Source organism: Vigna angularis, chromosome 2 (assembly GCF_016808095.1).
Source record: "Vigna angularis cultivar LongXiaoDou No.4 chromosome 2, ASM1680809v1, whole genome shotgun sequence".
NCBI lineage: Eukaryota > Viridiplantae > Streptophyta > Magnoliopsida > Fabales > Fabaceae > Vigna > Vigna angularis.
In genome coordinates, this window is record NC_068971.1 from 39,171,991 (window position 1) to 39,189,676 (window position 17,686).

The 17,686-nt window shown below is 33.9% G+C and overlaps 2 protein-coding genes across 2 annotated transcripts; both read right to left on the reverse strand.

Annotated features, from left to right (window-relative positions):
* Positions 1–1,715: 1,715 nt before the first annotated feature.
* Positions 1,716–4,616, reverse strand: LOC108327114 (oligopeptide transporter 5). Its single transcript, XM_017560843.2, has 2 exons — positions 4,413–4,616; positions 1,716–4,187 (listed from the first exon to the last, which is right to left on the reverse strand). The coding sequence occupies exons 1-2, from the start codon at positions 4,500–4,502 to the stop codon at positions 1,941–1,943; spliced, it is 2,337 nt and encodes a 778-aa protein (XP_017416332.1). The 5' UTR covers positions 4,503–4,616; the 3' UTR covers positions 1,716–1,940.
* A 2,217-nt stretch (positions 4,617–6,833) lies between these two features.
* Positions 6,834–9,914, reverse strand: LOC108329758 (adenylosuccinate synthetase 2, chloroplastic). Its single transcript, XM_017564121.2, has 4 exons — positions 9,478–9,914; positions 8,037–8,729; positions 7,514–7,825; positions 6,834–7,331 (listed from the first exon to the last, which is right to left on the reverse strand). Exons 1-4 carry the CDS (start codon positions 9,757–9,759, stop codon positions 7,161–7,163), a joined length of 1,458 nt encoding a protein of 485 aa, XP_017419610.2. The 5' UTR covers positions 9,760–9,914; the 3' UTR covers positions 6,834–7,160.
* Between the last annotated feature and the right edge of the window lie 7,772 nt (positions 9,915–17,686).

Genomic DNA, 17,686 nt, shown 5'->3' on the forward strand with positions numbered 1-17,686 from the left:
GAGGTCACATGACTAAAGGAACTCTTATATAAAAAAGATCTCAAATTGAGCTATAGTTAGTCAAAGTAACAAAGAAGGGAACATGCTACACTAGAAGGACACATTTAATTAGTTTTAGGATAATTGTTTATGAAATCATTTAATTTTGTACCATAATTACAATAAATAAATGTAACTAAAAAAAAGGTGTAACTTTACTCTACAATTTGAATTTGATATCAAAATTTAATAATATCCAAGACTAACAATGGTGCCTAATAGGTTATAATTGTGAAAAAACTTACATACTAGAATAATGACTATGAGTGAATGATAAGTTGTCGTTAATGCTATCAAATTAACATTATTTTAATTGTAGCAACTTCAGTATTACTTAACAATTTAGATATGGTAAATTTAACACTATGTCATTTCTCAATGAATAAAGAATATATTTTTTTATCAATTTGATTCTTATAAAAACCACACAAATGATTAAAATAACAAAGTAGAAATAATAAAAGATAAATATAAAAATCTAACCTAATGCAATTATATTTTAAAATATGCAAAGGATGCCTAAAAATCTATAGAAATGCACTTAAAACAATTAACATGCAAATGCTTAATATGCTAACATGAAAATATTATTACGAAAAAAAGATGAGATTTTGATATGCAAAAAGTAAATAGCAAGTCAATTCCTTTATTTTTTTTAAAATAGATTCATCATATGTTATCTAAAATCTATTGTTCAATTGATTGCTGTTGTAAATTTTCAAACCATAACTTAATTAATTTATTGCATACTTATCAATCAAAGTAATTTCTCAATTAAAAATAAGAACTTTATAGGTAACTTCTCATTTAAACATTGCTATGTCTAATTGTATTTATTCTTTTATTTCTTTCATGAAGTAAAAAGTCAATAATCAAAATAAGTCTGTGATTAATTCTAATTAAAGTTTTTCCCAAAAATCAAAGCAACTTCTCATAAAAACTCATTTTAAAAATGACTTAATTACTTAGATAATCTTGCTTTGGTGGGAGTATTTCAAGTTACCCGCTTTTAAAAAAGTTTTAATTTCTAAACTTTTGAAAAATTTTATCAATTAAGTTCTTTTTAAAAAAAAAAATCTAACGTCGTTAACAGTGTCACACGTCATACCCGACACATATGACAATAAAAAATTTTAAAAAAAAATTAAAGAAAAAACACATTAATAATTTAAAAAAAAAACTAATTAAAACACTTTCAAAAATTTGAATCCAATTGAAAAAACTTTTTAAAAAAGTATGACCATCTTGACAAACTTACACGGAGATCATCTGAACCAAAGTGGATTCCAAGGTGGAGAACATCCGACTAAGTCTTTAAAAAACAATCTAGACTGGGTGATTTTGTTTCTGAGATGTAGTTGCCTTTATACGAAATTTCTCAGTGTCAAAGATAGTAATAAAACAGCCAGCATATTTATCCATATTTTCTTATAATATTGAAAAATCATCAAACAAACTGCAATGCATTGTCTAATAATAATATCCTTAATCGAATTTCTGTAGAATCCACAAGCATTGATGATGGATAACAACATAATAAGTAGTCATCCTTCCTAATCACAACAAATTTGTCTTCTTCATCATATAACACTAAAATCAATAGTTCTAGTTTCCACTTGCCTCCTGAGGCATGCGAGAATGAAATAACATACACTGATAGCTTTAAAACAAAGAAATCAAAGTAAAACAGATTCTTAGTTCGTTTAAAAGATCTTTTTTGCTTGTTCTACTCTCAAGTTGAATTTCTTGTTCAATATTCTATTATACTTTACAATCAGCAGAGATAGAATGTGAATATTTACACTTCAGGTACATTTAAGGTCCAATATCATACCTTGAATTCACCTAAAAAAATATCATATTCACTACAGAATATGGGTGATTGCACACGAATGAGGAAATCAAAGAAGAGGGCATCCCTCGGCATATACACCTGGAGCTGTAGGGCATTTGGCCAAAGGGCAGTGGTCTGCATCAAGACCCCACCAGACTGGACCAAAAATACCATTAGATTGAAGGGTGAAATAAAGGATCACACTCATGAAAGCAACTCCAGCATCTAAAGCAGCTGAAAGGATGTAAGTATGCCGGACCCACCATGCCTTAAACTTTCTATAAACATAGAAATTGAAGAAGATTCCAACAATGCCCCATGTAATATAATTCACTGATCTGGCTGGTGGAATGTTGGATGCTCCTGCAGCGATAATGGGAAAGTTGATGAGTTCAATCCACTTGTGGTTGGGGAATTTACGAGAAAGCAACCACACTGGAATAGGAGCAAGTAGACCAATGAGGAAAAACCAATTCATCCCAGGATAAACACCGTCCTTGGCAAACATTCTCTGTGGTCCTACAACTCCCCATATGATTGAAGCATTATAGAACACATCGTCACCAGGGCATGTCCATGGACTACCCTTTGGCAACAATGCTTCATCACAAATGTTTTCAATAGACGTCAGAAGCCACCAAGATGTGGCAAAGTAGACAGTTGAAGCAACAACTGTGCCTACAAGCTGAACGATGAACATAGATTTAGGAGGAATTTTCATGTAGTGGCCTAATTTGAAGTCACTAAGAAACGAAACTGCCTGTACCATGCTGTCATGTCCATAAATCTTAAAGACTACATTAGCAAGGGGTTTTCCTGGGTAAATGAATCCAATTATTAACTCTGAAATCACGTTGAGTCCTGTTTTTATGTTTGTTGTAGCTACAATAACCCCAATTGGCAAGGTGAACACTAATGCAATTGTTAGAGAAAGTAAAATTCCCCACCATGGCAGTTGGAGTTGCTTTCCAAAGCTCTCACAAGCAACCAAGGCCACAACAACCATAAGGATCAATATGGTGGCAAACCACCATTCAGGGACTTGTTCATAGTTTCTCTTCATAATTCTTGTATGGACATCTCCAAGTTGTTCTTTTGGTGCTCTTGTTGTCTTCCTCCACGTCTGAAGAATAATTTCTCCATGAAAGAGGACTACGTGGGAAATAGTGGCAGTCAAAGTTGCAAAGCTTAATCCATACTCAAAGGCAAATGTTATACTAAGATAGATCTTGCTGTAATTGTTATAACTATCCAAATCAATGTCAAAAGTTCTGGGATTTAGAACCCGAGTAACATTATATGTTGCACCAGTTGAATCAAACGTGTGAGAACTAATGAGGGGGAACTTTTTGGCATCATATAAATTGCTCCAATAGGCAAGGGGAACTAGAACATACATATCCAACATAAATCCTATCAACATGTTGACGATGGCAAAGCCAGGTACAGCTAAAGGACTACCTAAGAAGGCTGCAACATTGTTCCAATCGAGGCCAAATGAGCCTATGCCAATTCCATTCATGCCTGAGCCAATTTGTTGGGCTGTGATGGAATCATTCCAAATCAGGCAAACAACCGAGATGGTTGATATTGCTTGGAAAAGGTACCCTGGAAGAGTGTAATAGGCAAAGCTCGCTACAAAGACTAGGAAAAAGAATTGCATCCTAGTGTATTTTCCTTTAGGCCTTTTTTCTTTTTCATGAAATGCCTTGAATAGAGACACCTGCACAAGGTTTTCAGGCCACCACATAAAAGGGGAGTCCACTAGGAATCTTCTAAAAATCCCAGCCCATCCATATCCAAGCATTTGGGTTGACATTACTAACAAATAAGCTGCTACTGGGTGGATGCTCCTGTGATAGAAAGCCTTAACGATTGTGATGATGCTGATTGCATCAACACCATTAGATCCAGATGTAGCAAAGATGGTGATAAGCACATGCTCCTTCAAAGTGAATGGCCCCGGATTCATTGAAAATGACCATTTCGTGAATGGCACACGAATTGGTTTAGTCGGAAGAGTTGCAGCCATCAGTTTGCCAAGAGGGAGTGTAGCAATCTGTGCTGAGACTGAAGAGATTTGTAAAGGGTTGGTTCTGTAGCAAAAAAATTGGTTCACAAAGGCAAGAAGCACACATGATGCCAACCCCAGAATCCATGTCCTAAATGTTAGTGCTGGCTGAGTAGGGTCATCAGTGATTGGAACTGTTAGCCTCACTTGCTCAATGGGAGAGTCATCAACTTCCAATTCATATTTCTCAGCATCCTCTATCTCCCTCTCGTGAAACACTCCTGTGCTTGATTCCCCAGTTTCCTTACCCAAAAAAGAAACAAATGAGAACAACAAAATCCCATAAACCACTCTTCCCTACCTAGGATCTTTTGTCACTCTTATCCCCTTTTGCAAATTGCAATTAGATGGCATAAAACTGCTGCTAAATCTGTTATTTACATGCAATGTCTGGGGCGGGTTCCACAATACATAAAGGACAAGTAAGAAAAAACTATTCAATTAGAATGAGATGATTAAATTGGATACCTTTTCCAAATGAAGCAGAGGGGTGGTAACAGAAATGAATTGCTGCGAAGATGGAGGTGATGTTTTCTTACTACTGACTCCACTCTCCATTGATGTTGTTGTACATGAATTGCAGTTAGAAAACAGAGAGTAAAAATCGAAACTTTAGTACGATACAACTTGTCGTGAAATTCATTAAAATATTCATTTGACAGTAATTGCTGCTTGAACATGTACGATTAACCAAATATTGTAATACTAATGATACAATTATGAACCAATGCATCTCTTTATCTGATGGTGACATATTAACGCATCCAAAATATCTCTCTGTTGTTTGTGTCTATATATATACAATTTACCCGGATAAAAGGAGAAAATGAAAATGTGCAAAACCAAATATAAATTAAGAGAAAATCTTTTTATTACGTGTGAAGAAAAAGAATGATAATAAATTATAATAATATAATTGATTATATTTTTAAATGTTTTATTACTTTTACATTTATATAACTGACTAAATTATAAATATTATTGATAATTTGTTTAATCATAAATATATAACTGACTCATTGGATTTTCTCATCATTTACTATTCTTTTAAAACTAAAAATGAATTGAATCATTAGTGAGTAAAACTTTCATAACTTTTCTCATCTTCCTTCTCACTTTTATCAGTAGATTAATCTTATATTTTTAATTGAATATGTGTTATTTTCATCATCGCACACATAACTTCCATTTTCTCTCACTCTTACAAAATAAATATATTATTTTATTATTCATCAATATACTTAATTTTTAAAATAAAGTTTAAGACTAAATTAATTTATCACAATGTAATCAAAAATTGAGTGAATATAATTATTAAATAAATCTATGATAATCAAGATACAATTAAAAATGAAATATAAAAAAACATATAATATATAAATTTTTTCTTATTTCATAATAAATAAATATTTAGAAAACTTATGAGATGAAAATAAATGTTAATTATTAAAATATATTTTACTATCAAATAAGACAAGAAAATTAATTATCTTCGAAAATGAAAGATATGAAAATTAAGAACAAAAATAATAAATTTATGTCCTTTTTTTTCATAAACATAAAAAAAAGCCCATGAGAATGAGAATCAAGTATTATTAAAAAAAACTCAAAAAGTAATAAAAAAGAAAATAAAAAATATCATAATTATATTTTTTATTTTATCAATTTAATTTTATAGTTTATTATTTATTAATATTAAGTATTACGCTCTATAAAAAAAATAAAAATATATATAATTTAATTCACGTCAATTCTCAGTACATACTATATATAATTTTAATAAAATTTAAATATTTGGGAGACGATGACACCCGCTTACCACAATAATCCACCTAAGTGTAACAGTGAAAAAGTTACTCAATCTTCCTTATATAATTTATATATCCGTTTTAATCATTTCAAATTATTAATCATAAATTACCAATGTTACTTCAATTATTATTAATTTCCAATGACAAAATTATATTATCATTAATAACTTATAAAAACATTTTCAACAAAACAAATTTAGCTTTAATATTTAAATGAATACTTAACGTTAATTATCATTGCAATGTTTTTCTTAAAGTAACTTTTTACGTAAATCATTAATAATAATATAAATAATTTTTATTAAATTTTAATTTAACAACATTTAAAATTAACTTATTTAAAATTTATTCAAAAAACTTTAATTAGCAATAATTTGATAAATAATTATTAGATAATTCTTTTATCCATGGAAAAAATTTGGACATTCCACGCCCACTTGAAATTTGGAAAGTGTAGACTAGCGCTTAGCACCTTTTTTTTTAAAGAAAACAAAAATTCCAACACAGATAGATAGGTATTTTATGATAAATTATTTATCTTAAAGGACATCAATGTCATTATACTTTAATTCAAATAGCCTGCAATACTCTTTTTTTCTTTATCACATGATATCCTTCCTTTTTTTTTATTTTTATTTCTCCTACTCAAACCACTTTTTTTAATATCAAAGGTAGATTTGGGTTTCAATTTAAATACTCAATAACTTTTAATTTTTATTAAATAATGCATCGATATGTTCTACACTTCCATTTAGATCTAGCTGGAAGCAAAATTAACGTCAAACTCTAATTAACTTAAATCTACAAATAGCAAAATTTCAACTCCAACTAAATTTAACTCGGCTTAATTTTCCAAACTAAAATTCAAACAGATTATTATGTTCTCTGTACTCTATAGGTAATAGATTCCTTTTGTATTTACAATTATCTTTTCCAAAATATTATCATACTAAAGTAGACTAGAACAGACCCTTTGTAGAAAAATTTATTTCTTAAGAACTAAAGCCAGAGAGCCATGTGAAATTGATGGGAAATGATAAGAGAGAATAAATAAAGATTGCAAGGAGCAACAAAACCATGATGCAACATTGTTGATAGTATAACATTTATTTTCTACCACATGAGTAACGGGGACACATGTTATCACCGGACATCTAACTCAGACTCATCATTGCGACAAGTATTGCAAAATTAGACGGTGAAGTATCCTGAATCAAATTTCTATATGAAATCCAAAATGCCATTCAAAACGGCTAGCACTATATTACATCATGTAGGTGATCCTCACTCGTCACCACGAATATGTTTTCATCCCAAAACTCATCAAATGTTAGCGGGAATTGGCATCCCTACCGCAAAAAGCCTCAACTTTACCTACAGAGGCATGCAAATTCAACATGAAAAATCATTTGTATATGAGGGCATCACGTCCAGGTCCAACACCAATGTAGTGAATAGGGACCCCCACAAGTTCTTCTACCCTTTCCACGTATTGCCGTGCAGCTTTTGGAAGGTCAGAGTAGTTTCTTACGGAAGAAATATTAGACTTCCATCCTGGAAGTACTTCGTATTCCACCTACAACATAAAAAAACATATAAACATAAACAAGCTCCCTAGCAATTAAGGAGCTTTACCTTCCTTGAAAAACCTGTTCTTTCACGTTCTGGTTTATGTTAGAATGTATCAAATCAAAGCATTTAGTTGGTGATCCAGAAGGACCAACAATGGAGTGGATGGGAAAGATGGAAAAAAGTTACCTTCAATTGCTCAAGAAGACGGAGGTCAGAGGGAAATGATTTGATTAAGGTGCCATCATCAAGTTTGTAAGAAATACCCAACTGAATTTCATCAAGATCTGATAAAACATCCAGCTTGGTAAGATTCAACGATGAAAAACCATTTATCTGACATGAGTATTTCAAGGCTACTATATCCAGCCAGCCACACCGCCGAGGACGGCCAGTAGTTGTGCCAAACTCCTGCCCAGCAAATCTGAGGAGATCACCCCCTGAACCCAGAATTTCAGTAGGAAAAGGTCCGGAACCAACTCTTGTAGTGTATGCCTTCACCTGCACAGCCAAAATAAAATTAAGTATGAGCTTAATTTGTTGACATTATATTCTTTAACACAAAAAAACAGAAACAACTTGAAGTTCCTGAGCCAAGTGTTTAATGTTTGGCAGTAAGGAACAATTAGTTATAAGAAGCAAAAGCAAAAACAATTTCGATAAACAGATAAATACTCTAATGAACAATAAAAACAGATAAATATCCACGTACCACTCCTATTAAATCACCAATCACCCTTGGAGCAATACCAAGACCAGTGCATATCCCGCCTGCTGATGGGCTAGACGATGTAACAAATGGATAAGTTCCAAAATCAATGTCCAACATGGTTGCTTGTCCTCCTTCAACCAAAATCTTCCTCTTCTGTGTTATGGCCTCATTCATGACATGCACAGTATCAGCAATAAATGGTTCCAACCTCTCAGCATATCTCTTGTATTTTTCAACTTCTTCCCTTAGCACGTCTGGACCATAGTTGAAATCTTTGAACCTTAATGCTGCATCTGACAATATAACATCAAGCTTCTGGGGGAAAGTATCCATCCGCCTCAAATCACCTACTCGGATACCATTGCGGTTAACCTTGCTAGAGTAGCAGGGTCCAATGCCTCTCTTGGTGGTGCCGATGAAAGATTTAGCAAGCTCGGTTTCCCTCAATCCATCCACTACTTGGTGGAAATCAAATAACAGGTGAGCACGATCAGATATCAATATCCTTCCCTGGCAAGAGACCCCACTTGATTCAAGACCATCAATCTCTTTAAACAACCCCGGCAGGTGCACTACAACCCCATTCCCAATAACACACAGAGTATCCTCGTTCAGAATACCAGAAGGAACAAGATGAAGCGCAAACTTTTTCCCTTCTGCATTGTAGATAGTATGCCCAGCATTAGCTCCACCCTGAGAAATACATTAATAACCACAAATTATCAGTGCAAAGCAACAACTAAAAAGACAAACCAACACCAAGCGAAGCCGATCTCAATACACCAAAATAATCCCTAAAATTAACCCTATCGCAATCTGGAACTGCAGAAATGCCGTTATAGTCCCTGAAATTACCAGACATCAATCAATTTAAGAAAAAAAGAAAAAAAAAATAAAAAACAGATTCTCTAGGTTAAAATTTGATTGAAGCTACAAAACATGTACAGTACTCATTAAAGAAGAAACCAGACTGAAAAATTTATGACTTAAAATAAATTCCAACCACCAGTAGAAACGAAATTCAAAAGAGTGTATCAGACAGCATATTACTAAAGATTTCCCTCTCGAATTCTTACTTTTTGTAATTTCAGGGACTCAAAAGTCAAAACCCACTGTCCTTTGGTAACAACGAAGAACTAAAATAAACATTATTTAATAATTTGAGAAACGAAAATGACATCACTGTAGATTCAGGGACAAATTGACGGCACACCTAATTCAAGATTCAATTCAGTGTACTTCTTATAATAAATTATTACAAAAAAAATATGAATCAAAGAATCAAAAACCTTAAACAAAGGCACTGGTAAACAGACAAATGAACCCTAAGACAACACTTCCACCACAACCCACTAATTCCATCGAAATTCCAAGACATCCCTCGATTCGCGACAAGGGGAAAAGCTGCGAAAGGGTAAAAAGAAAAGAACATGCCCGGTACCTGACAGCGAGCAACGATTTCGAAGTGTTGGGCCAAGACGTCGACGAGTTTACCCTTGCCCTCATCACCCCACTGGCAACCCAGCACGCCAGAGACCTGGCTCAGCGAGCCGATGCGGGCGGCGGATGTGTCGGCAGCGGCGAGCTTGGTGGGAGGAGGTGCGACGGGCTTAGCGGAGCATACGACAAGGTTTCGAGCGAGATGAAAGCGGCGAGATGAAAAGGGGCGGTGAGGGTTGCATATCGCGTGAGAATCAAACGTGATCGATGAGATGCTGTTCATTGTGGACACACACCAAAGATACTACTCACTGAAGAATAGAACAATGTGTAAGAGAGTGAGAGAGAGAATAAAAAAAAACACAAAAAGGGCACAAAAAGGGTGTGATGTTGACAATGTTGCGTTTTGATAACTGATATTTCAAGCCATTATTGGATTCCACAGGGTACAGTAGTGAGATATAGTCTACATATTTAAAAATGGTTACCAACCGCATCTTATACCTTTAAAATAAATTACCAACGTAGTTTTAATAATTGGATTATTATTCATTAAAACTAAATAATCAAATATGTTTATTTTCTTTTAAATAGATTTTTTTAGTATTATTGTAAATATCTATTATAAAATATTTTCAAAATATTTATAAATAATATTTTATATATAATAACTGGACTATTATTCATTAAAACTAAATAATCAAATATATTCATTAGTAAGCTACCTCCACTAATATTGGATTAAAACATGTATGCAAACTACAATTAACAGATAATAATAAAACTTGTTCATCCATCAACACACGATCCTCCTGTACCTTATTTGTAGCTTTCAAACTGGGGATTTGTGTGCCCTACCTATTATAAAATATATTTAAGATATTTACAAATAATATCTAATAATATAATAATAACTTATTATCATATTTAGTATATCCACAAGATATTATCAAATATTTCAGAAACATTTATTGTTAATATCTTATGATATATTAATTTATTGTCATATTATAATTTTATTGAATTTTATTCTAATGTTTTAAATATTATAAATTTAATATTATATTATAAAAAAGAGTTATTATTATTGAATTAAAACTGTAAAATATATTTCTAGAGGACTTAAGGGATTCTTAATCTATATATAATGAAAATAAAAGAATACATGGAATATGACTGAACTAGACCCTAAATGCAGAACTGGGTACAACTAATAAATGATATAACATACTACACCTTGCCTAGACTTAATGATTATACATAGATATAATTATTCTAACACTCTCCCTCAAGTTGGAGCATACATATTGTATGAACCAAGCTTGGAATAGGTAAACTCAATTTGAGATCTCTTTAGGAACATGGTCAATACATATGTAAGTTGGTCATTTGATCCAACAAAATCAACTTGTCTCGAATGAGACAATAGAGTGGTAACTTTGGCTTCGAACAAGATGCATGTATGCTTCAGACCATCAAAAGAGAATGTCTATAAACCAAATTGAACTCACTAACCAATGTAGCCAAAGAGACTCCTCGTGAGATATATGATCCCTCTTCAAGAGTGTGCGGCAAACATATGACAATGGTCAACGGATAACAAAAATGCAAACACAGGTCTATGAACAACTAACAACGGCTTATGAATTGGACAGTGGTGGACAACCACAAAACATCAACTAGCACCATGAAACTTTAACTAGGATGACTTTAACAAAGGAGATTTTCATCAAAAAGTGGATGATGGTCAACAGTTCAGACAACAACAAGACTACAGGGACTGGATTGCCATCAGTAATGGATGGGGCATGCAGTGGCAAACAATAACAAAACTGCAAGGACTAAATTGTCATCATTGACTGATGGGGGCCTACATGGCAGTGGTCGACGACAGACAGTGGCTGACGATGAATTGTTATGGCAAACAATAGAAAAATAGCTAAAAGATACTTCAGATAAATGATGGAGAGCTTGCTCATTTAGATCTAAGACAAATGTTGAAAGACAAAACTTTTATAGCTGCCAGCGAACAACCAAGGTTGAAAGAACTCAAACAACCTATTCTGATACCATGTTGACATTGGAACTGTAAAATATATTTCTAGAGGGCTTAAGAGATTCCTCTCATGGAACTGTAAAATCACATTTTAACAAGTTAATATAATTATATATCATTTTTATTATGTTAAGATTTTTTTTTTAACTATTTTAAATATTCTAAATTTAATTTCTTTTTTTTAAAGAGTAAATGGTAACTTTCTTACAACAACCAGTGAAAACAATGCATTTTCACTTTTTTTTATAATTTTATAATTTTGTTGTAAGTACTTTTTATTTATTTTGTACATAATTTTTTAATTAAAAAAATATTAAGTTTAAAAAAATGGTTAAATATAAACAAATAATCACTTAAAATATAATATTGATAAAATGTTTATTTTAATTTTAAAATGTTAAAATGGTAAAAGTAAAAAATAAATTTAGATGATACATAATATAAATAAGTAATAACATATTAACAAGTCAATTAAAACATAGGTTTAATTGTTTAATTTGTCCCTAGTTTTGCTGTAGTGTGTCAACTTGGTCCACACTCTTAAAAAAGTTTCAATTTCGTCCAGACGTGGTATAATGTGCCTCAATCAAGTTCAATTCTATTCACGGTATTTAAATAGATAACGTTAACTTATTTTTGAATCTATGATGTGCATATTTTGCTTTTATGGTATTGTCTTGGGGTATTAATTGTAACGTGTAAGCCAATAAGAGGGTGACATAGAATTATGGTTTACATTTGAGGTAAAAATTTAATGTTAATAAAATTAGGGTTTCAAGTAAAGAAAAGGAATTTGGGAATTTCTAATAGAGGATTGTCGAGTTAGTGATCGAAGAGAATTCGTTATCTACATAAGGAACAAAAAAGAATCCCAATTGGGGGTTTCGAAAATAGAAGCGCATTTGGGGATTTTGAAATGCATTTGGCATTGTTCGGATATTTTAAACAACGAAGTGAGTTCCATTGTAGGCCTAGCTAGTCCAAAGGTCCGCCGCTGCCGTCGGTCACCACCACCGTAGACCCTCTTCAACCTCAACCTATCACAACGCAACAAAGAACCACCCAAATTCACAAAACCAAGAACCCCAAATTTACATCCACCACCACGTCTTCTTCGTGGCCACGCCTACGTGCATTGTGAGCCATAAACCAGAAACAAAAAAAATCCTAATAAAAACCAAAAAGATGAAGGAAGAAATGATTCTCCCAAAAGCCAAACCAAAAACAGAGAAGAGTGAGAGCCTTCCTTGCCACTGCTCCTTGCGCCACCAACTTTTAGAGAAGAAATCAGGAACCCAAAAATAGATGTCCTAAAAAGCCCAAATTTGATATAAAAAACGTGAGAACAACAAATCCCAAAAACCCCTATTGAAACCCTTACCGCGAAGTCGTCGGAGAGAGAAACCCTTGTGTCGCGGAGATGTCACTGCCTTGACCTCTGCGTCGCAAAGAGGTCGCGCCTGCGGTTCCTGAGCATGCCTACCTTCCCTACGAAAACAACCAGATCAAAAGGGGGAAACAAAACCCTCTTAGCCATCGTTCATGTACGACGAAGAACCCCACACGAATCGTGACACCGTATCACCGTCGTCTTCTTCATGCAACTGGGAATCGTGATTTCTCCACGTCATGAATCGCAAGTCCAAAGTCTCGCTACCACCAAGCCACGAACATACCCTTCGCCCCTCAAGTTGGGTTTTCGATTAAGAGAAAGAAAATTAACGTTTGAGGATCAAATTAGGGTTTGTCATATTCAATTGTAATGACAAAGAGATTTAGAACTAATCAGAAATTGAATTTTAGAAGTAATTAACAAAACAAATTCTAACTCTTAATTTATTTCTAATTATAATTAAAAGGAAAATCTCAACCCTAATTTGTTTCTAATTATAATTAGGATATCCACGTATAAGCTCCTTCTTTTGTAACCACATTACATTTAAACATATCCAAACTTTAAAAAATTATTTTTGATACGTTAGCATACTTTTTTTGTCACATCATAAAACAATTAACTTTGTTTCTGGAAAGTTAACTGGATGGACTTGATTAATGTACATTATATCACGTGTAGACGAAATTGAAACTTTTTTTAAAGTGTGAATCTATTTGACACACTACGAAGCTAGACACAAAATAAACAATTAATCCAAAAATATAATATAGATAATTACTGGTTTTTTCCTAACAATGATCTAGAAAATGCTCTATACCACCATCGAAACAATAAATGAGTTTGAACAATGAAAATTCAGTTAGACATGAGTAAGTTACTTCAACTAAGCTTAAATAAAAACATATATGCAACCTATAGTTAAGGGATTATGATAAAATTTACTCATCCATCAATACTTTACATTTTTACCTTATTTTTAACTTTCAAACTAAGAGATTATGTACACACTCTTGAACATATTATAAAATATATCTAAGATACTTAGTGTATTGTACCTAGTGGAGACCGAACGGTTAACATTCAGCACCGTTCGGTCCATCCACTTAGGACCGATCGGTTTATCTACTGTAGCCGCACTCGTCAACTCTATTGTAGCAGCGCTCGTCAACAAAGCAGGTTAAATGACGTTGGACCACAATTAGGCCAGCATTTAAGTTATTGGACTAATAATCCAGTAGAGAATAAAATAATCAAGGATATCTGATTAAAGATATTCATAAAGTTGTTTATGAGCAACCAACCGAATCTTCAGGTAAGTTTGTTATTATTTCGTCTATGAAGCACTTAAAAATACATTGACAGGGCCAAAGGCTAGGTACGTCCCACTTACGCTTTACTCACACTCTATCATTCCTAAATACTCAAACAGTGTTAACCCTTCACTAAGTATTTCATTAAAAGCTAAAGCTCTTCAACAACACGCCTAACTTGAGCGTTGGAGTGCCTTTTGCAGGTACATCCCCCCACCCCCCTGGCGTCAAGAAGGAGACCGATCGGTTCATGCCAATATCGAACGGTTGGCAGCAGGAAATCAAAGGAGCGCGAGCGACCAATAGAAGGACGAGCGTTCGGTCTATATTGCAGGAGAGCAAGCATTCAGAGAGAAATCGACAAAGTTATTCAGGAGCAGTAAGTCACGTGTCTCGGTCCCACAAAAATATCTACCGAAACATTTTGGCGCCCACCGTGGGGCCGGGGGGCATCCCTTATAATCACAAGAAACCGGATAAGGATACAGTCTCACCATTAACGTCAACAAGCTTTTACGGCTTTACAGATAATTATTTTGATATAGATTCATTTTATTATTTAATTTATATGATTTAATTTAAATATCTTAATTCAATATTATAATATTGTTCAAAGACTTATTAAGGGTCCAATGACGCACTCACCAATTAGCCAAATTTGGCATCAAGTGTTCAATTGTACAACAGCTCAGCCATTCGACCTCAATCGTTCGGCCTTCCATGGCCTTAAGCATTCCAGCATTCGGCCATTCGGCCTTACAGGTACTCGGCCACTCGGTCAAGAGGAGTGCAAGAAGACCGAAGAGGTAAATCCCTCTCAGAAGTAAGCCATCACTCGCATGAAAAATACCCAGGGACATTATCTGAAAAACACCTGATCCAAACCGGGCGGTGATAGAAGTTCTCAACGAACTGTCACTCTCGTAAACAAAACTCAGGGACGTTATCTGAAAAACACCTGGTCCAAACCGAGCGGTGATAGAAGTTCTCAACGAACTGTCACTCTCGTAAACAAAACTCAAGAACGTTATCTGAAAAACACCTGGTCCAAACCGAGCGGTGATAGAAGTTCTCAACGAACTGTCACTCTCGTAAACAAAACTCAGGGACGTTATCTGAAAAACACATGGTCCAAACCGATCGGTGATAGAAGTTCTCAACGAACTGTCACTCTCGTAAACAAAATCCAAGGACATTATCTGAAAAACACCTTGTCCAAACCGAGTGGTGGGGAACGTTCTAAGTGAACGCTTCCTCTCGTCCTAAACCGAGCGGAGGGGGAACGTTCTAAGTGAACACTCACTCTCGTCCTAAACCGAGCGGTGGGGAACGTTCTAAGTGAACGCTCACTCTCGTCCTAAACCGAGCAGTAGGGAACGTTCTAAGTGAACGCTCACTCTCATCCAAAACCGAACGGTGGGGAACGTTCTAAGTGAACGCTCACTCTCGTCCAAAACCGAATGGTAAAGCCCGTTCCCTAGGAAGAACTCCTAGGTCAAAATCAAAGCAAAGAGGTAAAGCCCTCTCGCTAGGAAGTTCTCCAGGAACTCCTAGTGCAAATCCGAACGGTAAAGCCTATTCTCTAGGAAGAGCTCCTATGTCAAAGTCGAACGGTTACAAACGTTCTTTGTGGAATCTAATCCGGCCTTATAAAATGGCCACTCGGCCTATTGAAATTCAAAAGAGAAGTTATAAAGTCCACTGTTTCGCCAGCAACGAGCAACAACTAAAAACAGCCTCCCTCAAACTCATAAGTCCTATACTTAACCTCAGCTAAAGTCGAACGCTTAACTCGGACTTGGGGGAATATGTATCGTACCTAGTGGAGACCGAACGATTAACATTTTGCACCGTTTGGTCCATCCACTTAGGATCGATCGGTCTTTCTACTGTAGTCGCGCTCATCAACTCTACTATAGCAGCGCTCGTCAACAAACCAGGTTAAATGATGTTGGGCCACAATTGGGCCAGCATTTAAGTTATTAGACTAATAATCCAGCAAGGATAAAATAATCAAGGATATCTGATTAAAGATATTCATAAAGCGGTTTATGAGCAACCAACTGAATCTTCAAGTAAGTTTGTTATTATTTCGTCTATGAAGCACTTATAAGTACATTGACAAGGGCAAAGGCCAGGTACGTTCCACTTACGCTTTACTCACACTTTATCATTCTCAAATACTCAAACAGTGCTAACCCTTCACTGAGTATTTCATTAAGAGCTAAAGCTCTTCAACAACACGCCTAACTTGAGCGTCAGAGTGCCTTTTATAGGTACAAAACGATCGGCAGCAGGAAAACAAAGGAGCGCAAGTGACCAATAGAAGGACGAGCGTTCGGTTTATATTGTAGAAGAGCGAACATTCGGATAGCGAGCGACAAAGTTATTTTGGTAAGTCATGTGTCTCGAAAAATATCTACCGAAACACTTAGTTTTGGGAAACTCATTATAACAAATTATATATTCAATTTTGCTTTAATTTTGTAATTTCTTTATCTTTCTTTGCTACTTTATACGGAAGTTTTCATAAAACTATTATTTGTTTTTCATTTTTTTTTCTTAATTCTCGCACTTTCTTCGTAAACTCACTTCTTTTGTCTTTTCATAGCCGGAAACAAATATAAGAGTTTGGAGTAGATTAATGTAACTTAAAAAAGTAAAAAACAACTGATGTTATAAAATAGATTATTAATTTTCCCTTTATTAAAGATAAGTATGAAATAAATTTGAATAATAGATCACTTTTAAGTGATATATATATATATATATATATATATATATATATATATATATATATATATATATATATATATATAATGAAAAACATAGTAAATTGGGAACAATGTTCAAACTTTTTGTTATATAATTATATAAATGCAAATGTTCATTATTCAGTATGTGAAATTAGATTTAGAAACTTAAATTTAAATTTCACAACCATGAACATACATGGTTACAATGGTTATAAAATTTGAAAAAAAAATGTTAAATCAAATTTATGTCTAAACTTTTACATAGTTTTTGTTAGGCTTAATACTTATTTTGATCCTTATTTTTTGTCCTTTTTTTCAAAGTAGTCCTTGACTTTTTTTTTCAGTGTTTAAAGTGGTCCAATTTTTTAATTTTTGTTCAATTTAATCATTTTTCTTGACTGCGTCTAAATCATTAATGTCACAATGTCCACAACCATTACTAAATGAGGTGTAAATGTTTTAACATACATGACAATTACACAATGAGAGATTCTCAAGTAACAATTTCATATTTTACCCAAAACTAAGGAATCAATTTTTGCAGGTTGGGTTCCATAGCGTGATGAAGCCCGCAGTTTGGGACTTTCTCAATTTTGTTTTCTCACAGGTTGGGTTTTCATGGCGTGATGAAGCTCGCGGTTTGGGGCTTTCTCGATTTTGGTTTGTCATAGGTTAGGTTTCTGTGGTTTGGT

Bases quoted from the DNA above. Each gene is read 5' to 3' on its own strand.
- LOC108329758 (XM_017564121.2), bottom strand. From the start codon at position 9,759: ATGAACAGCATCTCATCGATCACGTTTGATTCTCACGCGATATGCAAC. The intron at 8,730-9,477 runs GTACCGGGCATG...TGTATTTCTCAG, and splicing joins AAATCGTTGCTCGCTGTCAG to GGTGGAGCTAATGCTGGGCA. The intron at 7,332-7,513 runs GTAACTTTTTTC...TTTATGTTGTAG, and splicing joins GTCTTCTTGAGCAATTGAAG to GTGGAATACGAAGTACTTCC.
- LOC108327114 (XM_017560843.2), bottom strand. From the start codon at position 4,502: ATGGAGAGTGGAGTCAGTAGTAAGAAAACATCACCTCCATCTTCGCAG. The intron at 4,188-4,412 runs GTATCCAATTTA...TTTTTGGGTAAG, and splicing joins CTCTGCTTCATTTGGAAAAG to GAAACTGGGGAATCAAGCAC.